General features: G+C 40.5%; 1 protein-coding gene across 1 annotated transcript in view; it reads left to right on the top strand.

Moving 5' to 3' along the window:
* The window catches only part of CCDC171 (coiled-coil domain containing 171), a 224,415-nt gene that overhangs the window by 157,598 nt on the left and 43,565 nt on the right, over positions 1 to 23,252 (top strand). Inside the window, exon 25 of the mRNA XM_065406609.1 lies at positions 10,438 to 10,569. Within this exon, the coding sequence (XP_065262681.1) occupies positions 10,438 to 10,569 (132 nt within the window). The remainder of the gene's footprint in view (positions 1 to 10,437; positions 10,570 to 23,252) is intronic.

Here is a 23,252-nt window from a genome sequence, read left to right as displayed (position 1 = left end):
AGCACATTTGGAAATCAGCCACATTATTTAGAAGTCTAAGTATTGATTTTAGGTGTCTAATTTTAGGAATTCAAGTTTCAAAATTTTTGCCTTAATTAACTTCACCCCCCCCGAAGGTAGTTATTTCTGGACAGGGTTGAGAGACACTGGCAGGAAAATGTGGGGAAACAGGAACTGCTGCTGTGGGTGCAGTGTCTGTTCTTTACTTCAGTCTCCAGTAATGTTAATCTGACACCTTATGCAAATAAGTGTGCATGTGCATGTGGAACAAACAAATTGCAAAGGAAATTGATTAAATTTTAAAGCTTCCAAATAGCTTTTGAAAGGAATTATAGTAAGAAACAAGCTATCATATTTTGTATCTGATCATATTAAATACAAAAATATTATTTTCTTCTCTTTCCCCTTCCTTCAAATTAACACCTCTCCCCCTTAATTTTAACATTTTGTAAATAGCTTTTGTTTCCCCCCCACACTAATCTGTCTTTCTTGATCCTTGTTCCTAAAGATCAGTTGTGCAGGACATACAGGTGTTAGCACAGCTGGTTTGCTGATGACAACTCTGTCCATATAGCTGTCTAGTGTGTCATCATTCATATTGTTCAGTGTCATTCTGACCTAGCCAAGCTAAAAATGGTACTCCAGCTCAAGAGGGATTTAAAAACCTTGACAAACTAAAGATAAGACATTGCAGAATGTCATATCCATGTGCTTAAGTGTTTTCAGTTTAGACTTATCTAAATAACCAATTCCAGAGCTTGACTGTCTTCATTCTTTTGGAAGTCTGAAGATTTTTGTGTAGTTTGCCTTAAGTAAGGAAATATCCTTGTGTGGAGGACTGTGAAATTAGTTAATGCGTTAGCCATTATTTTCTCCAGACATGGGTTCATTTCCAGCCCAAGGTCATTGAAATCTGTTCATAGGGGACATATTATAGTACACAGCCCACAACTACAGCATAGCTTTGGCACAATGGTTAGTGTTTGCTAAAGAGGGTCTGGATCAAATTAACATCTTATCCAACAGAGCATGGATTTTTTGTGGGGTAGTGTGCACTGTAATTCTAGTTAAGCACAGTATTGTACTCTTTCACTCTGACAATTAATCCTATGACTTTGCCTAGCTTTTAAAAAAATCCATCAGTTTTATATGAGCCGTGTCTCATCACATAACTACTGTTTATCCAGCAGTTCATGTTGTTTAAATAACTTATAAGATTTGCTTTAATATTGTATTGTGACTATATATGTGTTTGGAAGAGTAGTTTGTGCATGGCAATAACATAAAAAGAGCCTCTTAATCGGCATAATATACAGCAATTTTTAACATGTTTTCAGTTAAGAAGTTAGTTATTGGTTTCAGATGTTATTTTGGAAATTATGGTGTTATTTTAACAGATATCAAAGATATCAAATTACTATAATTCTCCTCTGAGTATTGTCAGTGTGGCCCCTACTTCAGGGGATGTGCGTGCACCCTCTACGCCAAGTAAAAAATCTCCAGAAACCAGCCCCTCTTGGAGTTGTGTGCATACTCCTTCGTTTGGTGAGTGGTTATGTAAGGAACTGTGCACTCAGATACCATTGTGATAATAAATACCCAAATAACTGTAGCAGTGAGATCAGAAACATCTTCCTCTTTCTCCCTATTGTGTGGCACCATTTTCTCAAGTTAGTATTTCTTGCATTTTAGTGTAGTTTGTTTGTTTATTTTATTAGGCTCCGTTCCACTGTGTAGCTTGGCTGGCTCCATTCCCAACACCGGTTCCAATCTGATTAGCTCCCTTTACCTGTTGTTTATCTTGTAGTTTTGTTTCAGTAGGGTTACCATTCGTCCGGATTCTGCCGGACATGTCCGGCTTTTCTGAGTTAAAAATAGCGTCCGGGGGGAATTTGTAAATGTCCGGATTTCCCCCCCTGCAGAGCGCGCGTGGCTGACAGGGCAGCCGGCCGGATCGTGCCACTCGCACGGGGCTTCGGCAGCCAGAGAGCCCCTCCTCCACTTCCCCCTCCTCTCCCCTGCAGCTGAGCTCACTCCCCTCCTCTCTCTCCCTCCCTCCTCCTCCCTGCATTCGCAGATCGCCGGCCGGCCGTTCGCCTCGGGCCTCCGGCAGTCTGGAGCTCCTCCCCCTGCTGTGGAGCGCGCCGCTCTGCAGCACTCTGTTCTGAGCGGCAGGGTAAGGGGGACAGGGGGTCAGAGAAGCGGCAGGGAGGTTCTGGAGGGGGTAGTCAAGAGACAGGGAGCAGGGTTGGATGGGTCAGGAGTTCGGGGGGGCTGTCTGGGGGTTGGGGGTGTAAGGTTTTGGGCAGAGTACAGATAGGGGGGGTCTCAGGAGGGGATAGTTAGGGGACAAGGCACAGGGAGGCTTAGGTAGGGGGTGGGGTTCTGGAGGGCAGTTAGGAGCAGGGGTCCCAGGAGGGGGCAGTCAGGGGACAGGGAGCAGAGGGGTTTAGATGGGTCAGGAGTTCTGGGGGGGGGCTGTCAGGGGGTGGGGAGTGGCTGGATGGGGTGTGGGAGTCCCTGGTGTCTGTCTGGGGGTGGGGGTGTGGATAAGGGTTGGGGCAGTCAGGGGACAGGTAGGGGGTAGGGTCCTAGGGGGCCAGTTAGGATCGGGGGAAGTCAGGGGACAAGGAGCAGGGAGGCTTAGGTAGGGGGTGGAGTCCTGGGGGGCAGTTAGGGGCAGGGGTCCCAGGAGGGGGCAGTCAGGGGACAAGGAGTGGGGGGGAGGGTTGAGGGTTCTGAGGGGGCGGGAAGTGGGAGGGAGTGGAAGGGGCAGGGGCGGGGCTAGGGCAGGATGGGGGCGGGGCTAGGGCAGGGCTCCTCCCGTCCTCTTTTTTGATTGTTGAAATATGGTAACCCTAGTTTCAGTTTCCTGATGGTGGACTTAAATTGACAAGATTTAAGAAGTTCAGGCCTGTCCTAGGCAGTTCCTGCCAGTGGCGGCTCTATGTATTTTGCTGCCCCAAGCACGGCAGTCAGGCGGCTTTCGGCAGCATGCCTGCGGGAGGTCCGCCGGTCCTGCACCTTCGGCGTACCTGCCGCCGAATTGCCGCCGAAACCAAGGGACCGGCGGACCTCCCACAGGCATGCCGCCGAAGGCTCCCTGACTGCCCTCACGGCGACTGGCAGGCCGCCCCCTGTGGCTTGCCGCCCCAGGCACGCGCTTGCTGCTCTGGTGCCTGGAGCCGCCCCTGGTCCCAGCTGATTGCCTCAGCACCAGCGGCTACCTTATCAGCCTCTGCACGCAGCGGCGTTGAGGGAAGTTGCTCAGATCTGTCATAAGGTCTGGTCTAAAATCTGCATTGAGGAAGCAAATGGAAAAGGGTGTTGCTGACTGTCTGGGCTTGGAAGATCTGAAGGCTGTATGGCATCAAGGGAAGAGGGAGCACAGCTGATGCAAATAATCTTTCTATTCTCATTCAAATGTGAAGACTCACAGTAGGCATGAATTCAGGGAGGAGTTTGCACCAAGATGAGTCTGGAAGTCTGTCTGTGCAGCAGCACTAAGGAGACTTAGAGCTTCTGAGGATTCGTGTCGTAGACAGTTCTATGCTCCCCACCCCAGTGGGGGGCTGGGGCATGGAAGGGACAGTGCTTGCCTAGCTGGTGAGCTTGCCCAGCAGCTCCTTGTAATTGTCTAACCACTGGCTCAAGTTAGAGCAGATCTGGAGCTGGTTTGGTCCCCAGCAGCAGTCCGAATTGGAGATGTTTGGAAAGGTGTCATAAAGCACATTTGGAACCTGTATAGATTCAAACAGAGGATTTTGTACAACCCTAATTAATTGTGTGTCTATGGGTGTTCTTTTTTCTCTCTCTTCTGTGCAGCTTCCTCACCCCTTGCAGCTTTGGCATCTTCTAGATGCAGATCACCCTTGAATGTGAGATTAATTTCTCATGGTCAATCTTGCTGTTATCAGGGTTGAAGTGCAAAGTTCATTCTGAGGGCTCTCCCTGTCTTTATGTATAGACTATATTAGGGCATCATAGATCTCTCCTATGCCATTGGGCTCAGCCTGCTGTGCTGCCAGATTTTACTTATGTATTCTTTGCCTGAACCTGATGGGGGTGAAAGGGGTAATTTTAAGTTGTTGGATGCCAAGTAATTTTGTTGTAAAAGTTACTTAAAATATTTAGTTTGGAGAAACAGGAAATGGTCGGCCAGCTCTTACTAACAGTGTCTCTTTACTGCCAACATGGAAGTGTGGCTCCCACTGTTTAGTCACTGTTTAGGGTACTTTTACATGCCTTAGAGGACATCGTCATCAAGACCAAGCAAAAATAAACACAATTATTAACCCTGGCTATTTTATTATTAAAGAAAGAAGAAGAAAACATGAAACAACACAAATGATAAACTGATAACTTCTGTTACAATCTTCTGTATGTCTCTCTGCTTTTAACAGGGATTATACTCCTAAATGAGAACACCTCTGACATGTGCTTTCCTCTTGGTAAATTAAGACCTAAGTACAGTAACTTCTCACTTAAAGTCGTCCCGGTTAACGTTGGTTCGTTGTTACGTTGCTGATCAATTAGAGAACATGCTCGTTTAAAGTTGCGCAATGCTCTCTTATAATGTCATTTGGCAGCCACCTGCTTTGTCAACTGCTTGCAGAAAGAGCAGCCCGTTGCAGCTAGCTGGTGAGGGCTTGGAACCAGGGTGGAATGGCAGCCCCCCATCAGCTCCCCTAAGTTCCCTGTGCGGCAGCTGCCCAGCAGGCTATCAGTTGCCGGCAGTTCACTGTCCCTTCCCCCACTGCCCTGTGCTGCTCCTGCCTTCTGCCTTGGAGCTGCTTCCAGGAGCCTCCTGCTTGCTGTGCGGGAGGGGGAGAGGGAGGCTAATGTCAGGGTGTCCCCCTCCCCCCCTGCTTCTACCCCCCCATCTCTATAGAGTGGGGGGTGGGGAGGGATATGCCAGGGCTCAGGATGGAGGGAGCTTGCTGGTAGCAGCTGCTGTCTCAACTTGCTGATCTACTTAAAAAGGCAATGTACTTAGAGTGGGGTCGGTGTACTTAAAGGGGCAATGCACATCTCTCTCACACACATACACACGGGTTTATGTCTCTATCTCTCTCTGCCATGTTGTCTCCCCTCCCTCCATTTGTGCTGCCTTGTAGAGTGTGAGGCTACATTAACAACAATGTGTTAACCCTTGAGGGCTCAGCCGAGTGCTAGTTCATCATTTAGCAGTAAGGCATTCCCTGGGAAATATCCCACCCTCTTCCACCCTCTGACTTCATCACCTCAACCAAGCTTCACAATCATCATTGCTGTGTACAGTATTAAATTGTTTGTTTAAAACTTATACTCTGTGTGTGTGTGTGTGTGTATATATATTCACAGTCTTTTGTCTGGTGAAAAAGATTTCCCTGGAACCTAATCCCCCCCTATTTACATTAATTCTTATGGGGAAATTGGATTCGCTTTACATCATTTCGCTTAAAGTTACATTTTTCAGGATCATAACTACAACATTAAGCAAGGAGTTACTGTATATTGTTTCCCCAAATTATTGTGAATGCCAAAGATAATGTTCATATAATCTTAACTCTGTTCACCAATCCATGTATATTACAATATCCTCTTTAATTGCATGATCACTTGCTATTCCTCAAATAATATATATGTATATTTTAGAACCTTAAGTGCATGCATAGAATCTTCTAGTACTGTGTGTATGCTAAATACACATTCCAGTCATTTATAAGCAAGACGTGATTAGTAAGGCAATGGTTCCATACACAATACAGTATCCACAGTAAATGAAGTGGGCTTGTCCCACACAATGTGCACGTCATTCAGTGCGGACTTTGGGAGATATGGACATTCTCTCATGCAGCTAAATTGATTGCATGGTTGTGAATGCTGTGGTTAAGTTTGAGATGGGGTTTTTTAAATTTTAAATGCCACTTGCTATTTTAAAAAGTGTAAAGAAATATTTGTTAATTATATGTCATGTACAGAAGACATGATGTTGTGGTATAACTTCTTTCTTGGCACTCATTTGGAATGACCTGCACAACTCTCTCATTGCTTCCTAACTACTGAGTAACATGAGCATCTCACAGTTGCACAGACCATATTATGCTAAATACATCTTTACACTAGACCATATTATGATCTATACAATTAATTGAAAACAAAACAGAGAACAAAAAGTTTTACAGCCCACTGGCATTACTTTTAAACATTGAAGGTGAATTTAGTACTTATAAAAGGACCAGTTCTGCAGGCCTTATGCAGAGTAGCACTTACTCTTGTAAGACATTGTTGACAAATCAGGCCAAAAGTAAGGGACTAAAATCTCTAATTTACCATATTTACTGAGTGGCACTAAAGCCCACAGATAGACAAGTGCACCTTAACCTTGACTTTAAACACCCTTGAACGTAGTCCTGTGTCTGTCTTGAGCAGGTATTGCTAGTTATATCAGATTGTGTGGTGGGGAGACAAATGTGTGATGTAGATAAATGGGAACTAGGATGCAGCCAAAACTATTTCCACTTGTGACCAGCACAATATTTTAACCTCTGTTTCTAGACATGAAAGATTAGTGCATTGAACTCTGTTTCATCTACACACCTAACCTAACTTTTAATGTCAAGTTATGTTCTTGGTATTACCTTTGATCTTAATTCATCAGTGCTTTATTGATTTAAAATTGAGTGGGTATAGTATCCAATTCGTTAAAAAGTTAATCAGACTGTCATAAATCCTTACGTTCCACTGATTCAAAATGTTTTCATAGTCTGTTGTTTTCATGGAGCTTTACGGATCCATTAAGTTTTAGCCCATTTTCCGGCACCATTAAAAAAAAAAAAAAAAAATCCCGGATCCTGCAAAACTACACATGTACTTAACTTACCCACTCTACCAATGGGAATCTTCACTGTACAGAAAGTTAAGCATGTCTGTAAGTCTTTGCAGGATCTATTTAAAACATTTATGACACTGTTTTTTCGAAACCGGAAACCTATCCAAAGTTCCTGCCGCAATCTAGCATAGGTGCATATGAGTATTTTTGCTTTTGAGGTCTCCCCCTCTAAATCCCTTTCCTTGTATAGGATGGTGAAAGCAGTTTTGCACACTGTTAGTCATTGTAATAAATCTATTTGTGTGGACTTTTTTTTTTTTTTTTTTTTTTTTTAAAGGACTCAGTCCTACAGTTCTTTCTCAGGCAAAACCTCCGTACTTGTGTTTTCACTTACAGATCCAAGTCAACTGTGATATATTTTGTGATACTTTTGCTATGAAAGAGTCTATACAAAAATAAATTATATACTATTTGCTTTTTCTCTGCTGCAATCTGTGAGTAAAAATATCTTCATTGTTTTGTACAATTTTGTATCAGCACAATACTTTATTCCACAACTTTTGTTTTTCTTAACTTAAAGTTTCACTTTGCAAACATTCTATTAACTTCCTCATGGCAATAAAAAACACCACCTCCTCCTGAGTACAGATCTATCATTCTAGCACTCAAAAAAAGTCTTCAAGGTTTAGAAAACAGGTTTTACTTTCAATTTAAAATCTTGAAAGGGAAGTCAGTGGGATTCGACGTAAATGCATAACATTTTAGCTGTGTGGATCCTTCTACAGAATTGGGGCCATAATGACTTGTCACACGTTGACTGGGTGGTCAATTGAAAGACTGTGCTGACTTTATGGTGAAGCAGCATAAGGATGTTTGCACAGTATGTGGCCTGCAAATAAATAAAAGACTTCAGTTTTCTGCATTTCAATTAAACCTTGACAAATACAATATATACGACTCTTGACTTCTCAAAAGGAAAGCTCTAAATATCTTATCTAAGCAAAGTGTCCAAGTGGTTTGAAAATAAGATACATCCTTTTATATCTAAAAGATTAAAAAAATTATGAAATATTTCAATTGGGAATCTTGGTATCAGGAGTCATACATTTAAGGAACTAATGCGTTCCTTTCTGATGTTGTGGTGTTAATGATTTATATTTACTACATTTAAAAAAAATGACTTGTTTTATTGTCCAGTGAGTGTCAGGCCCTAGTAGTGAAACATAGCGCCTGACACTAATAGGGTTAAAAGGATCTCCGCTATGTGTACTATGCTGTGCGTTATACCTACATTGCTTATACATTGTTTCCCCCCCGCCCTCTTCCCCCAGTATTAGCAATCTGCTTTTGTACTTTGACATCAGGGATTTCCCTAGTGAATTTTGTCACAGAAAAAAGAGAATCATCAATATCGCAGTTAAACTTGACTTTCAAAGCTAATAGTATCTCATTTGGGGGCTCAAATTTAATAAATTTTCTTTGATTCTGGGTGAGTTTTTAAACATCAAACAATGAATTGGCCAGGGTGCAGTAAAATATTTAGATCTATTGACTATGGTTCAGAAGGGTAGAAGGCAAAACACTGGTGGTTTGATGTTGATAAATTCTTAGTACCTTAATCCACATTAATGTTTTCTTTTATCTGTGTGCATATCGGCAACTAAAAGAGCCTGAAAAGTTGATATATATAAACTATACAAATTTAAATCAAATATATGTTTAAAATAAGGTGTTTGTGTTATATTAAGCACGGTTAATGTCTGAACAGCATTACACATTCTGACAGAAGACCCTGGAGAATATATTTGTTCCACAGGACTGTATAACCTGAACCTAGTACACTATGTGTGAAAAAACGTATGGCCTATACTGTTATTAAAATTGCATTATAGTGCATATGTTTGGCAGCCACAGGTATTGACAGGAATTCTTTAGGTCAGCCTGGGAAATGTAGAGCCCCCTATTCCTATAGATGATAGCAGAGAATGAAAAAATAACGTATTTGTAGTCCCGTCTATCTATAAAATTACACAAACACACTTGTTTAATCACAGTAGATTTCAATTGTTGTGACGCTACATGGAGTACGTTCTGCAGTATAATCAATAGCATTTTTAAAAGTACAAGCAGTTAAAAGGAGACAAATGCCATCTAGAATTTTAAATCAGTTGGAATATATTTTCATTTAGGATTGATTGGATATTTTAGAAAGGTTTGGCTCTAAGTAAGAGAAGTGGCCCAAATTTATATTTGTAAATAGTGTTGGTAAATGGTATGTTCTGTCATTTTATTATTCCCTTCTAAAACTATTCATTGACAATAAAAGTCAATAATGATCTTTGCCATGGTAGCTAACCTTATGTAACAGACAGAATGTATATCATATTAGTATATAATATAATTCAATTAAGTTTAACTACTGGAATTTTATTTTGCAAGATCCAAAAATAGTGCAAGATTAGGAAAAGGGCAAATTGATAATTACCTTTTGTATCAAATAAAAATGGAAAAATTGGGTGTGTACAGTTTTTACATGTGTTCTATGTGTAATATATCAAGTACAGTATATATTACACACAAATAGACACTTACAAAATATAATTATACTTTTAGTATGTGGGGAAAAGCTGTTTTTAGTTAATAATGAACGTATTTCATATTAATGTGACACAGTAACATGTTTGGATATTTAAAGGGGAAAATATTCATCATATTTATATAGCTGAGATGTATTTTTATCATTTTCATGGCATATAAATTTGTATAATGTATTAAAAGCAGTTTTTTGCTTAGCCAGCAGATGGCAGTGTGATACTAACTGCATATGGTTACATTTGTCAACATAATTAGGACTCTTTCACATGTATATTTTTGGGGGGGATGGTTGGTTATTTTGTTTAATTTTTTACCTTTCGCAATCCTTAAAAAAATCAAACTATCTAGGCTTTGTACAAATGCTACTGGTTTCCTTTTCCTTGTTTAGAAGGTGTACAGCTAAGTTAGCTAATACTAATATGTATTAGTTCCTTTATGTGAATCTGCCGTAAGAAATCTAACAGGCTGTGCAATTAACAGAAGAAAAAAATCCTGCTACAGGTAGATTTTTATTTTTGTTTTAGGAAGGATTTTAAATGTTGTTCTGGGGCTTAATTAAATTTGTACTATTGAACCCCTCTACGATGTGAATATGATCTCTACACAGCAGTCAAAACTCATTTATCATCTCTTTCTTATGTGTTGTTGCACAGTACTTTATTAATAGTTGATGATTGTTGGATGGAAAGTGTAATTACTGCCTACAATTTGTTTTCTTTTGTGTTAGGTGTTTTAGGAGGGATGGGTCTGTAAAATTTGTCCACCAGTTGGAGTGAAGCCCTCAGTGACTCTTCTTCCCTTCTCATTTCAGTCCAGAGGAGGATGCTTTTTCTTCTTAGCATTCTCTCCCAGCACTCTGAATTAGAGATTTATTTGCAACGAAAAATCAATTAGTCCTAAATTTATTCATGGATTTCAGGTCCAGCGATCAATGCAAGTCCACTCAGTGGGCTCAAGGGGACCCAGTTCATCCCAGTTAATGTGTCTGAAGGGGAATTACCATTGATGCTGGGTTTTTTTCCCTTTAGGTCAGAGATCAGATCTCTCTGTCACGGACTGCGGCAACCAGGAATGACTTCACCCTGCAGCTACCCAAACTGCACCTGGAGACCTTTGCAATGGAAGGGCTGAAGGGCGGGCCAGAGGTTGTAGCATTTCAGGTTAGAGTCTAAATAACCTTTTTTTTGCAGCTGAGACGTAGAGAGAAACCTGCTTTAAGTGGAGAGAATAAAAGCTTCAAAAATGTTGTAGTCAACAGCTAAAAGGAAAAACAAACTAATGTCCTTACATATCTTTGAATGATATAATTCAGAGACTGTTAGGAGCTTTTAATATTGGAGATGAAATATTAAATAATTGGAAAAAAACAATTGCCACAGAAAAAGATGTAAAATGTTATATTTGATTGAAAAGTGATGTTGGGAAAAGCTGCTTTCCTATTTAATTTAACCTGAACATGACAGAAGAATAAAGAAAAGAAACAATGTTTCCCAGCTTCTTATAACCTGTTTAAGATTTTTTTTCTCTAAAAATTAACAGAGATTACTGGAGATTTAAACTGTCAAAGAATCAACATTTTTAGAGCAATACTAATTTAAGTAGAATTGCAGTTTAGAATAATCAAGCACAGAAAATATTTTGTTCTTGTAATCCCTGGTTTTAAAGACTGGCACGTTTCCATGTCTACAGAGTATTAATTCATTGGAGGGGAACAGTGGGGGGAAAATTGGTTTGAACTAAAGAAGAACCCCACATTCAACTCTAAAAAATGGACTCTGTGTGTGTTTTAGCTTATGTCTATTTATGCACACATTATCCCTTACCCTTTTTATAGCCATTCAAAATGACTTCATTCTTGTGCCACAGTATTGCTAAGGGCAGAACATTTTTTGGTTTTGATTCAGAGAATGGAGAAGACAGTGAATAAATATTTCTTTCACTGTGCTCTTGCTATGTACGGAAAACTGAAGTGTGTTAACTTGTGTGCAAATTGTAGGAATTTTCACTTCATATGTCGCACAGTGGATGTATGCTTCAATTTTATTCATTTTTAAAACAAAGTGAACTGGATATTCCATAAAAGGTATGCCACTGAAGTGTGAGGGTTGCACACCTAATCACATACATTCAGGAACCACAGAATTAAAGTTGAACACTCATTCTAATATCTGTCCTCTTGCACACATGCATTATGATATGATGCAGTTTTTAATCATGCAAAATATATAATATACAATATTTTTTGAATAATACAATGCAATATGATCCACTTAGGTTTCTTTACAAAGTTAAATTCAAATTGATATGTATTTACTCATTGGAAGAAGGTGGGGAGAGGATAGAGCTGTAGAATAACCTCTCCCTAACTCAGTGGTGGTCATTCTTATTCACTCCTGTGGCTAAGAGTGAGATTCCAGAGGTAATGTGTCCTAGAAGAGAAAGCCACGTAAAAACAAAACAGCAAGGCTGCTGCCTTTCTAAAGCTGCTTCCTCATGGCTCTCTAATCTGGTAGCCTGGTGTGAGGCCACCTGTCTTTTCCTTTTCCATCCCGTGGCCCTGGTAATGTTGCAGAAGCTCTTGCAAGACAGCCTGTCCCTTCATCCTCTTTAGGGGATGAGGATGAATAGGAATGTAAGAAACTGTATTTCAGGACTTCACTGAGTGCCAGGGAACTGGACTAGTGCACAACATGGCTGAGTTCCCTGAGTGGCTAACTAGTGGTGTGATTTCACACATGTACATTGCTTCTGCCCTTGACAGCAGCAGTAGCATCTGGTTACTTTGCATATAGGTAAACAGCAGACGTGGTCTACAGTTTAGCTAAGCATGAATTTCCGAGGATTTTCTTTGTTACTGTGTTTATTCTGAAACAACTACTTATAGCAGTACTTGAATAGAGCATATTATCAATTATATTTTGCAGATATTTACTTTATTTAAGCATTTCCTTTTTTATGTTGGGTGCCTGTTTAGCTTAGTTTTAATTTCATCACATGGAGTAAATGTATGCAAAATGTGCATCTAAGGACCCTGTCCTACAGTCTTAAATTATGAAGTAGCTTTACTCATGCAAGTAGTCCTATATGGTATTAAAATCAATGGGATTATTTGCATGATTGGTCCCTATCATTATTATAAATATATTTTACATTGTATTATTAGGTAAATATCATGCAATTGTGTAACTAAAGAGTGCATTATATGCAAATGTTAAAAATGAGCATTCAGCCTCAACTCTAAATGCATTGGGTTTTGTGCGTTTAATTTCTTGCACAGAATTCTTTCATTTTCTTTTAAATTCAAAACAGGAAAAAAACAGAAATGTGTGACAGGTATAGCTGTAGCCATTGGAATCAGTGAATACTGACCCCTGTCATGTGATGGGGAACTAATTTTTTTAAATCTGATCTATATCAAGTGACTGAGATCCATAAATAAAGTTCATCCTCTAGCCAGCACTCCAGTGTGTTGCCCCTGTATTGCATGTTTTGAGAAGAAAACAAAATCTTTGCAATAAAGTAGCAAATGCGTCTACCTGAATCCCTCCTTCTGTAAGGGAACCTGACAGAGAGCTAGGGGAGTTGATCATAGTTCTTCCAAATTTCCCTGAAAGCAAGTGATATTGCAGAGGAATCGGAGAGGCTGAAATCCTCCATGCTTCATGTATGTGGTGGGCCCAGAGGCATTAGAGATCTATAATGCATTCCAGTGGGAGTATGAAAGAACTGCAAATGCTAGACAAAGTCATTCAGAAATTTCAAGAATACTGTGCACATATGAACGTCACTTGGAAAAGGTACATTTTCTTGACAAGAAATCAACTGCCAGGTGAGACGCTCAAGCATTATGTTAAGTGCCTACATAGTAAAGCTAAGTTGCTTGAATTTGAACAGTTAACTGATGAATTAATTAGAAACCTAGTTATTTCTGGCATAACTGATAACCAAGTCAAAACCAGAAGAAATTTCTTGAAAGAAAATGGACTGAGCTTGCAAAGAACAGTGGATATTTACAGGGCTAATGAAAATCTGCGTTTCCCAACGGAAAGTGTTGTTAAAGTGTGTGAGAACTGAAGCGCATCTAATCAAAAATGCATACCATGGCGTAAAGACAAAATCCATGGGTAAACAAACAGCAGCGACCAAAGGGCCCGTGTTCCTCAACCCGAGACTACATGAAATGCTTAATGAATTGCAAAAATACATATTAAATGTGCAAGCTTAACAAGGAGCTTCTTACATTTGACATGCTTTCTAAAATACCCTAAACAAGGGAAAATAGGGTGATACATTAAGGGGAGTCTGCAGTAATTATGGCCACCCATTTCTTGAACAAAACTTGGCAAGCTGAAACAAGAATAACAATATGAACCCATCATTACAACAGCTTGAGAGAGGTATTCAAGATGGGTGGTCAGTGGAAAAAGCCCAGTTACTTCTGCAGCCATGGAAGATAAGAAGAGATCCAAATGTGAAACTTGCAATGAATACAGGAAACAAGATGCAAAAGACCCATTGAAACAACGTGATAGCCCTAGCCAAGACTTTACCAAGGTCTATTTGAATTAAACTGGAAAGATAATCTTTTGCTAGGGCCTACTACTCACTTTTTTTTTTAATTGAGCTGTCGCACTACACATCAAGTAGCAATGTAATAACCTATCATAAATCACAGTTTCCTGAGTTAATAACACACATTGGCCCGCAATGAAAAGTGACTCGTTTCACTAGTTCTCTATGAGGTATCAGATCAAGCATACCATGTGCAGGTGTTAATATGCAGAACCAGTACTAAGAGCATGGCCTTGATTTTAGAAAATCAAAACCATCCTTGTCACATCAAAGGTATACATGTATAGCGTTGTCTCAACACATCTCACAATACTTCATTATGATCATGAGTTCAGAAACTCACATGCAGAAGGACAAAGCCAATATCAAACAAACCAAAGTCAGTTATTCCGAACATAGTTAGAAAAGAGCTGTATGCCAAAAAGGTAGCACAGGAGAAATACAACAAGAAGTCAAACATTTCCTCCCACTCACAATTGGGATAAGTATTAGATCCCAAATAGAAAGTGTGTGACAACTTGCCAAATTAATAGCTTTGCCACTTCGAGGTTATATGTCCTAGCCACCCTTAGAGATTGGCCCTACCAGAGGAATACAATACATTTAAACAAAACCAAGGAAGATTGTGGCTCTGTTTATTGAGAACATCCTGAGTGCTAATGACACTGTTCCTCTGCAGACCAAGGTAAAACATGTTCACCCAGTCACCGACAACAAACATGGACTGCAGTTGTCAGATCCACATTAACTGCCGAAAACTCCACTGCAGAAGAAACTAGTGGTATATGGCCATGTGGTTAGACAGCCATTGAGGTTCAGAGAATGGTAGTTGCTGACAGATGTGCAATTAGAGACAGACTAATCCTCTCATCTGTCAGGGGATCTATGTTGACCTCCATCTTAGAAGTCAGCATGTGCATGTCTTTGTAATTAGTTCTATTAATTTGTGGCTGTTGTTTTTATTTGGTATTATATTTTATTTGCCTTTTTTTTTTTTTTTGAAGAGAAGTCATTGGCCACTGAAGTCAGATACTGCTGTCTGTCATGTCATAGTGGCAGGAGTTTTTTGTAACCCTACCTCATGCTAAGTGATTAGATCTAGGAAAAATCTTTCAATCTCTTATCATGACTCCTATGTATAGCCCTTTTATTACAAGGAGAGTAAAAATATTAGACAGAAAGAGAAATGGAGAAAATGTGGCACATGCATGAATGCTCCCATATAGACATATGCAGTCTGTGTGGTGTGTGGTGTAACTAAGCTTGAATGATTTTTGTGTGTGGTGTGTGCGCACAGGTCAGTTGGAGTGTGGTTAACTAGGTGTATCATCTGTGTCTGAATTGGAGGCTCTGAATGTCTGGGCTTTACATGGGGTTTGAATGAGTACATGCATGTTTGAAACTGTTTCACAGTGTGTGAGAAAAGATATGGTATGTAAGGATGAGACAGGCTTCTATGAGAGGATGAAGTATATATTTCAGTGTGCGTCTTAGTTTAAATATAGAGCTTGTGTGTGTACAGATGAGTGGATTCTTCTTTGATTCATTATTGAACCATTCCCTGTATGGTGTTGGGGGATACTGCTGCTTCATGTGCTACCTTTCAAATGAGACATAAAACTGACCCTGAACAGCTCCGAGCATTAAAATCCCATTGCATTTTTCACAGAAATTAGTGTTGTTAGCTTTGGTGCCCTGAGTAAACTTAAATTTGGATATCTATATTCTGCATAACTAAGTTTCCCCCATACATTTCTTAAACTGTGTGTAGTGTTGGTATATGCTGCTAAGTGTTTACTGTGTTCCATTTGAAAGGTTGTCATGGGTTTCATGTTCTGCATATGTGTTTTAGGATGTGTGCTTGCCCTCTTTCTCTTTAGCTTTCCCTCCATCCTCATCCCGATCTACGTGTGTGTGCGTGCACGCTCATAGATTTGGATATTTAGATATACTATATATAATTTATATACATTTTATAGTTTCCAAAGTACTATGAAGTTCTTTGGAATGAAAAGTGCTGTGTAAACACAATGTGGTATTATAGTTATTAGAATTAGTAGTAGTAATATAGTTGAGTACTGACATCTATTCTCAATGATAGAGTATAGTCATTACAAATTTATAAGGAAATTATGTCCTTCCATTTATTTTATGTAAATTATGCATCCATGTATGATGTAGTCATGTAGTTATCATACTGTACTGTAGGCAGAAGTAAAACCCATTTTTCTAATCAATTGGGCAAACATAAATGTAGTTTAAATGTTGAAATGCTGTCTTTATTTTCACTTTCCTGTTTTCCTCAATAGAGTTAGATTCATTTTTGAATAAATTAGAAGCCAAGAAATTTTACATAAAAAATAGGTTTATTGTATTTATCAAACAATAAAAACATTGTTTTCTTTCACACATTTATGTTTAGTTGCTGATGATGTTGTGGTCAAACATTTAGTTGCTGATGAAGTTGTGGTCAAACTGAAACAAGCAAATGATTTCAAAGTAAACACTGAGTCTTCATTCCTCCAATCATCCTGCTGTGCCAAGTCATTGTAGTATATATAGTACTGGAAATCACACCCTGGATGAGCTAAGGGTACAGTAGTAGTTTGAGCTCCAAATCTCTTGCCTTTGTAAATTTTTGTTTGTTTGTTTGTTTTTTGGTTCTTAGTAACATTTGAAGCACGGAGAAGGCTGTTTTAGCTGATCTCTTGTACACATATGCTCTCCTCTTTATTTTACTTGCTCCACTCTCAATAACCTAACATTGCAGTGACCACCCATTTGTCAAGAATGGCTGAGTGCAGCTCCCTTGAGAATCTGTGACTGGATTGAACTGCTCCATTGGGGGCATGGTGATCCTTCAAACAACATGAAGCATTCCCTTCTGGAGGTACTGCATGTTGTCTCAACAGCATTCCTGCCCCAAAAATGTACGATGAGCTCAAAACCTGAACTCTCATCACCCATTAAGCAGCATATAGTGCTGCTGCTGGACTGAGTGCTTTTTAATATATCTTTTGAAGAGAAGAATTCTTTATAATAATACTTTGCCCTTCCACCTTGAACTGAATTTGTTCATAACTAAGTAAATATATTAATCTTCATTAAACTGGAATAACACTTCCTCAAGGCTGAATTCCCCATGTGAACCTGACCTGTTGCAAACTTAAATTTACCAAAAATACACTAAAATACACATTGGTGCAGGGCTACAGAAACAATATTGATGAGTTATATAAAAATCTGGATGAGCAGCAAGAAGACCTTTACTGGATTTTATCAGAATTACTTGCCTCGTTCTATTCCAAGCATCCAGCCTTGGATTTAACCTCCCATATTACTTACTTTTTCCGGTTTGCTCCCACAGACTGCCATGAGTTTGAAAATTTTGGCTTACATATCTTGTCCAAGGTTATATGGCAAGTCTGTAGCAGTTCTGGAAATAGAGCCTGTGATAGAACGCACGTGTGTTTTGCACTGTCCAACCCTCTCCTGGACAGTCCTGATATATTGGGTCTGTTGCCCCTCTAAGGCAAGGGCATCAACATACAACAGTCTGCTACCTTAAGTGAAGTTACCCAAACAATTCACAGCACTGGATTAGTTTTAATTAAAGAATAAAACATGCTTACTTAACTATAAAGAGAGATTTTAAGCAAGTACATTGAAGACATTCAAGTCAGAAATTTTTACAAGAGAAATAAAGATTAAAAGCTTTCTAAACTTAAAAAACTAGATTTGGTTCAAGGTGAAATTCTTGCCACCTCCTTCCAGCAACAGGGCTCACCAAATTTCAGGTTAGGATCTGATCCCAAGGTCCCCAGGCTGTTTCTTTTGTCATCTTAGGTGGAAAAGAGAGATAGATAAGGAGAGATAACTGGGAGTGGTTTTGCCCCTCACTTTTATATAGTTCAGTTACCCTTTGAAATGCATTTTCCTGAGGGTTGCCCATAGTTAAAATTCATTCACAGTAAAGAAGGCTGGTGGTGAAAGAAGTTCCTGCTATTTCTTCTCACCTCTGTTTGCTGAAAGGCAGATTTTTCTTGTCTCCTGTCTTCCCCTTCTTGCTGCCTGAGGATCCTGTTATAATTTACATGTAAATTGAGGTAAACACACATTCCTTTGTTTCAGACCTACTTGACTAGTTCTGCCTAATTGGGGCTACCTGGGTTTGAACATGTGCCACCAACATCATTCGAGACGGAACTCATAATTTTGCATATAATGTTGCTACATACATGCAACCCTGGTATTATTGACCAGCACGGTATTAGTTTTCAAATGATACCTTACAAGGCATATTTTATACACAGATTATTACAATAATGTGTAGGGTATGAATACTCTTTAAATATAGTAATCCCTGCAAGTCCAGTTTTCAGAATGGAGAGAGGTAAATAGTGGTGTCCCCCAGGAGTCTGTACTGGAACCAGTCCTATTCAACATATTCATAAATGATCTGGAAAAATGGGCAAACAGTGAGGTGGCAAAATTTACAGATGATACAAAACTACTCAAGATAGTTAAATCTCAAGCAGACTGCGAAGAGCTACAAAAGGATTGCAGAAAACTGGGTGACTGGGCAACAAAATGGCAGGTGAAATTCAGTGTTGATAAATGCAAAGAAATGCACTTTGGAAAACATAATCACAACTACACATATAAAATGATGGGGTCTAAATTAGCTGTTACCACTCAAGAAAGAGATCTTGGAGTCATTGTGGATAGTTCTCTGAAAACGTCCACTCAATGTGCAGCAGCAGTCAAAAAAGCAAACAGAATGTTGGGCATCATTAAGAAAGGGATATATCATATTGCCTCTATATAAATCCATGGTACGCCCACGTCTTGAATACTGCGTGCAGATGTGGTCGCCCCATCTCTAAAAAGATCTATTGGAATTGGAAAAAGTTCAGAAAAGGGGAACAAAATTGATTAGGGGTATGGAACAGCTTCCATATGAGGAGAGATTAATAGGAGTGGGGCTTTTCAGCTTGGAAAAGACAACTAAGGTGGGATATGATAGAGGTCTATAAAATTATGACTGGTGTGAAGAAAGTAAATAAGTAAGTGTTATTTACTCCTCCTCATAACACACAAACTAGGGGTCACCAAATGAAATTAATAGGCAGCAGGTTTAAAACAAAAGGAAGGTTTTTTTTCACACAACGCATAGTCAACCTCTGGAACTCCTTGTGAGAGGATGTTGTGAAGGCCAAGACTATAACAGGACTCAAAAAAGAAATAGATACGTTCATGGAGGATAGGTCCATCAGTGGATATTAGTCCGGATGGGCAGGGATGGTGTCCCTAGCCTCTGTTTGCCAGAAGCTGGGTGATAGGGGATGGATCACTTGATGATTACCTGTTCTGTTCATTCCCTCTGGGGCACCTGGCATTGGCCACTTTCAGAAGATAGGATATTGGGCTAGATGGACCTTTGGTCTGACTCAGTATGCCTGTTCTTAAGTTGTTATAGCTGGTTGTGTAGTTATACTTCTGAAATGTTCTGACCTGGGTAGAAAGTAAAGATTCTTCTTTGAGTGCTGGTCTCTGTGTGTTTTCCACACATAGGTACGCATGTGCTCCATGCACCTGAGACTGCAGATTTCTAGCAAATAGTGTCCATTGGTCTGTAGCTGCACATTTGCCCTCTTTGTGCTCTGAATGGAGGATGCAGGCGGTGGCACAGACCAATGCCTCTCCAATTCCTTCTTATTGATGTATGGCCTGAGTCAGAATCCTCTCTGTGCATAGCTACCTCCATGTTTCTTCTTCTTCAGAACCTGGAAATATAATTGTTCATAGTTTTTAGTGTAGTTAGTTAGAATTTTAGTGTCATAATATAATAAGTATAGCTTAATTTCTCTCCATCTTGGGGAGCCTCTCCCCAAAGATTATACCCAGATTCCCAGGGTTTAAGAACTCTATCTCCTGCCTCTGCTTTTTCTCCATGAGTGAAGAAAATCAGTGCTACTTTGATTGCCTTGGAGAGGCTCACATATCCGCTAAGTACAGCATCTGCCGTTCCTTCCCTCCTTGAATCCATGAGGGACAAGAGCTCACATTGAGGAAACGTCTCATAGCCTTCTCAGATCCAGGCCAGGGAGACCCCCTGTACATCAGCCTCAGGCAATGAGCAGCACCCCTCTGAGAATGAGCTCAGGAGCTGAAGGCCACAGCTTCTAAGCCCGAGGAATCATTAACTAAGGCTTTTCATGAGAATAAGCGGCACTCTCACAAATGCAAGGACAGATCTCTCCTTCCATGTCTGCCTTTAAAAAAAGGGATCCCTCCCCGATTCCATCCAGGTCAGGTGAGTCCTCATGCATGGATCTTAAGAATTTAGGTCTGCTACCTGAACATGAGACTAAGGCACAAAGGAGAAAGAATCCACCAGTACCTATTAAGGTTCTTGTTCACAAGCCAAAGGATGTGCACCCACTGATGCCACGTAAGAACTGCAGGCTAGACTCTTCTGTGGTATGGAACCACCCCCAGAAGGATCCACCATGACCACGGATCCGCCGGATCCATGGGTCCAGACCACTGGAACACCTCACACTCTGGGATGAACTGAAACCTAAACCACCTCCACAGAGGATATCTTCAGCCATCCCAACCCTCAATGTCCTCTCCTTTCACAACCAGCCTTCCTGAGGGACATAGAATCATAGAATATTAGGGTTGGAAGGGTTGGAAGAGACCTCAGGAGGTCATCTAGTCCAATCCCCTGCTCAAAGCAGGATCAACACCAACTAAATCATCCCAGCCAGGGCTTTGTCAAGCCGGGCCTTAAAAACCTCTAAGGATGGAGATTCCACCACCTCCCTAGGTAACCCATTACAGTGCTTCACCACCCTCCTAGTGAAATAGTGCATGGGATTCTTCCTTCCTAAGTGCAGGATTCAGATTTCTTTTGGCCCAATCCTCCAATTTTTCTAGATCACTCTGGACCCAGACCCTATCCCTATCCCTACCCCTACCCTCCAGCGTATCTACCTCTTCCCCCCAGCTTAGTGTCATCTGCAAACTTGCTGAGGGTGCAATTCATCCAGATCATTAATAAAGATGTTGAACAAAACCGACCCCTGGGGCACTCCGCTTGATACTCAACTAGACATTGAGCCATTGATCACTACCCGTTGAGCCTGACATTCTAGCCAACTTTCTATCCACCTTTATAGTCCATTCATCCAATCCATACTTCTTTCACTTGCTGGCAAGAATACTGTGGGAGACCGTATCAAAAGCTTTGCTAAAGTCAAGATATATCACATCCATCACTTTCCCCATATCCACAGAGCCAGTTATCTCATCATAGAAGGCAATCAGGTTGGTCAGGCATGACTTGCCCTTGGTGAATCCATGTTGACTGTTCCTGATCACCTTCCTCTCCTCCAAGTGCTTCAAAATGGATTCCTTGAGGGCCTGCTCCATGATTTTGCTGGGGACTGAAGTGAGGCTGACTGGTCTGTAGTTCCCCGGGTTCTCTTTCTTCCCTTTTTTAAATATGGGCACTATATTTGCCTTTTTCCAATTGTCTGGGACCTCCCCCGATCGCCACGAATTTTCAAAGATAATGGCCAATGGCTCTGCAATCACATCAGCCAACTCCCTCGGCACCCTTGGATGCATTAGAGCTGGACCCATGGACTTGTGCATGTCCAGCTTGTCTAATTAGTTCTTAACCTGTTCTTTTACTACTGAGGGCTGCTCACGTCCTCCCCATACTGTGTTGCCCAGTGCAGCAGTCTGGGAGCTGACCTTGTCTGTGAAGACCGAGGCAAAAAAAGCATTGAGTACTTCAGCTTTTTCCACATCATATGTCACTATGTTGCCTCCCCCATTCAGTAAGGGTCCCACACTTTCCCTGACCATCTTCTTGTTGCTAACATACCTGTAGAAACCCTTCTTGTTACCCTTCACATCCCTTGATAGCTGCAACTCCAATTGGCACTGGAGAAAGAAACCACCTGAAGGAGATAGGGATGTCCTCTCCTATTCATAATCCAGAGCACGTGTGGTCCCTGTCCGTATTCCACTAACTGCCCTCCTCCATCTCTGCTTCAGCTCTTTCTGATTCACGGTAAGATGAGGAACTGGAGAGCGTTGGTCTGCACTTCTCCTTATGCCCTTGCTTTGGAGCACAAGGAGGGCAGTTTTGGAGGTGAGGACCAATTGGCACTACTTGCTAGAAATCTCTGGTCTCAGGTGCCTGGAGAACGTGTACTCATGTGTGGAATACAGATAGGGACCATGAATCTTAAAGAACCTCCAGTTACAGATGTTCATACTTATTTCAGGGATTTATTAAAATGGTAATAAGTAATCCTTTTTGGGTTATGGTTTATTTTATAAACTAGTAATATGAGATTCTTGCATATGGCATATGTTGAGCTACCTTCCAACCTCTTGACTGGCACATCATTGGCAATAGATCTTAATGTTCTTTTAAATTTTAAGTGGTATTTTTGTGAGGACAGCTATAGAAGCTGTTGTTTGATAGATATCTTCCTTCCTTTGTCTTCCTGACTCCCTTTCACCTGTTTGCTCACCCTTTCTGCCATTTTCCCTCCATTCCCCACACCCCAAATAAATAAATATTGGAATACAATTAAAAAAAGAACTGGCACTTGCAAGCTGTATGTCCATCATCCTGCCAATCACTCTGCTTGTATAGCCTACTCCCCCGCCCTTAGCCCATTTTTTTTGTCATTTTAGCTTGTAAGCCCTTTGGGGGTAACACTGTGTGGCACCAATCCTGTTTAGGGTTTAGTCATAGTCCATAAAGTACCAAAGAAAAAAAATCCACACTTTTTCAGCCATATATTTTTGGAGGGTCAAGGAGATCAGAGTGAGCATAGAAGGGGTTGCTGCCTCTTTGGCTCATCAAGTCATCAGTTTCTGGAAAGATAATATCAATCACAATGGGAAATTACGTTCTGTCCTTGTATTGTGCAAAGAAAGGAGAGGGGAGTGGACCCTGCCCTCATGTTTTAGTTTTTGATTTCTTGTGATGACTTTCAGATTTAATTAGTTTGGCTCCTGCTTGCAGTTCTGCTTTCTTCTTGTAGTTTTCAGCTTGTCGCCAACCAGGATATATGCTCAGGAGCCAGCAGGAAGTATCAGTATTATTTCATAGTAATTATTCCTTTGGTAAGATGAGACGTGCAGTGTTAGATCGAGCTTTTCATTTATGCCATTGATACAAGAGGAAAACGTTTGGTGGTAGGAAACAGTGTAAGAGGGTTTCTTGGCACCAACTGTG

The sequence above is a fragment of the Emys orbicularis genome, chromosome 6 (genome assembly GCF_028017835.1).
Source record: "Emys orbicularis isolate rEmyOrb1 chromosome 6, rEmyOrb1.hap1, whole genome shotgun sequence".
NCBI classification, from domain to species: domain Eukaryota; kingdom Metazoa; phylum Chordata; order Testudines; family Emydidae; genus Emys; species Emys orbicularis.
This window is presented reverse-complemented; position numbering and strand designations above follow the sequence as displayed.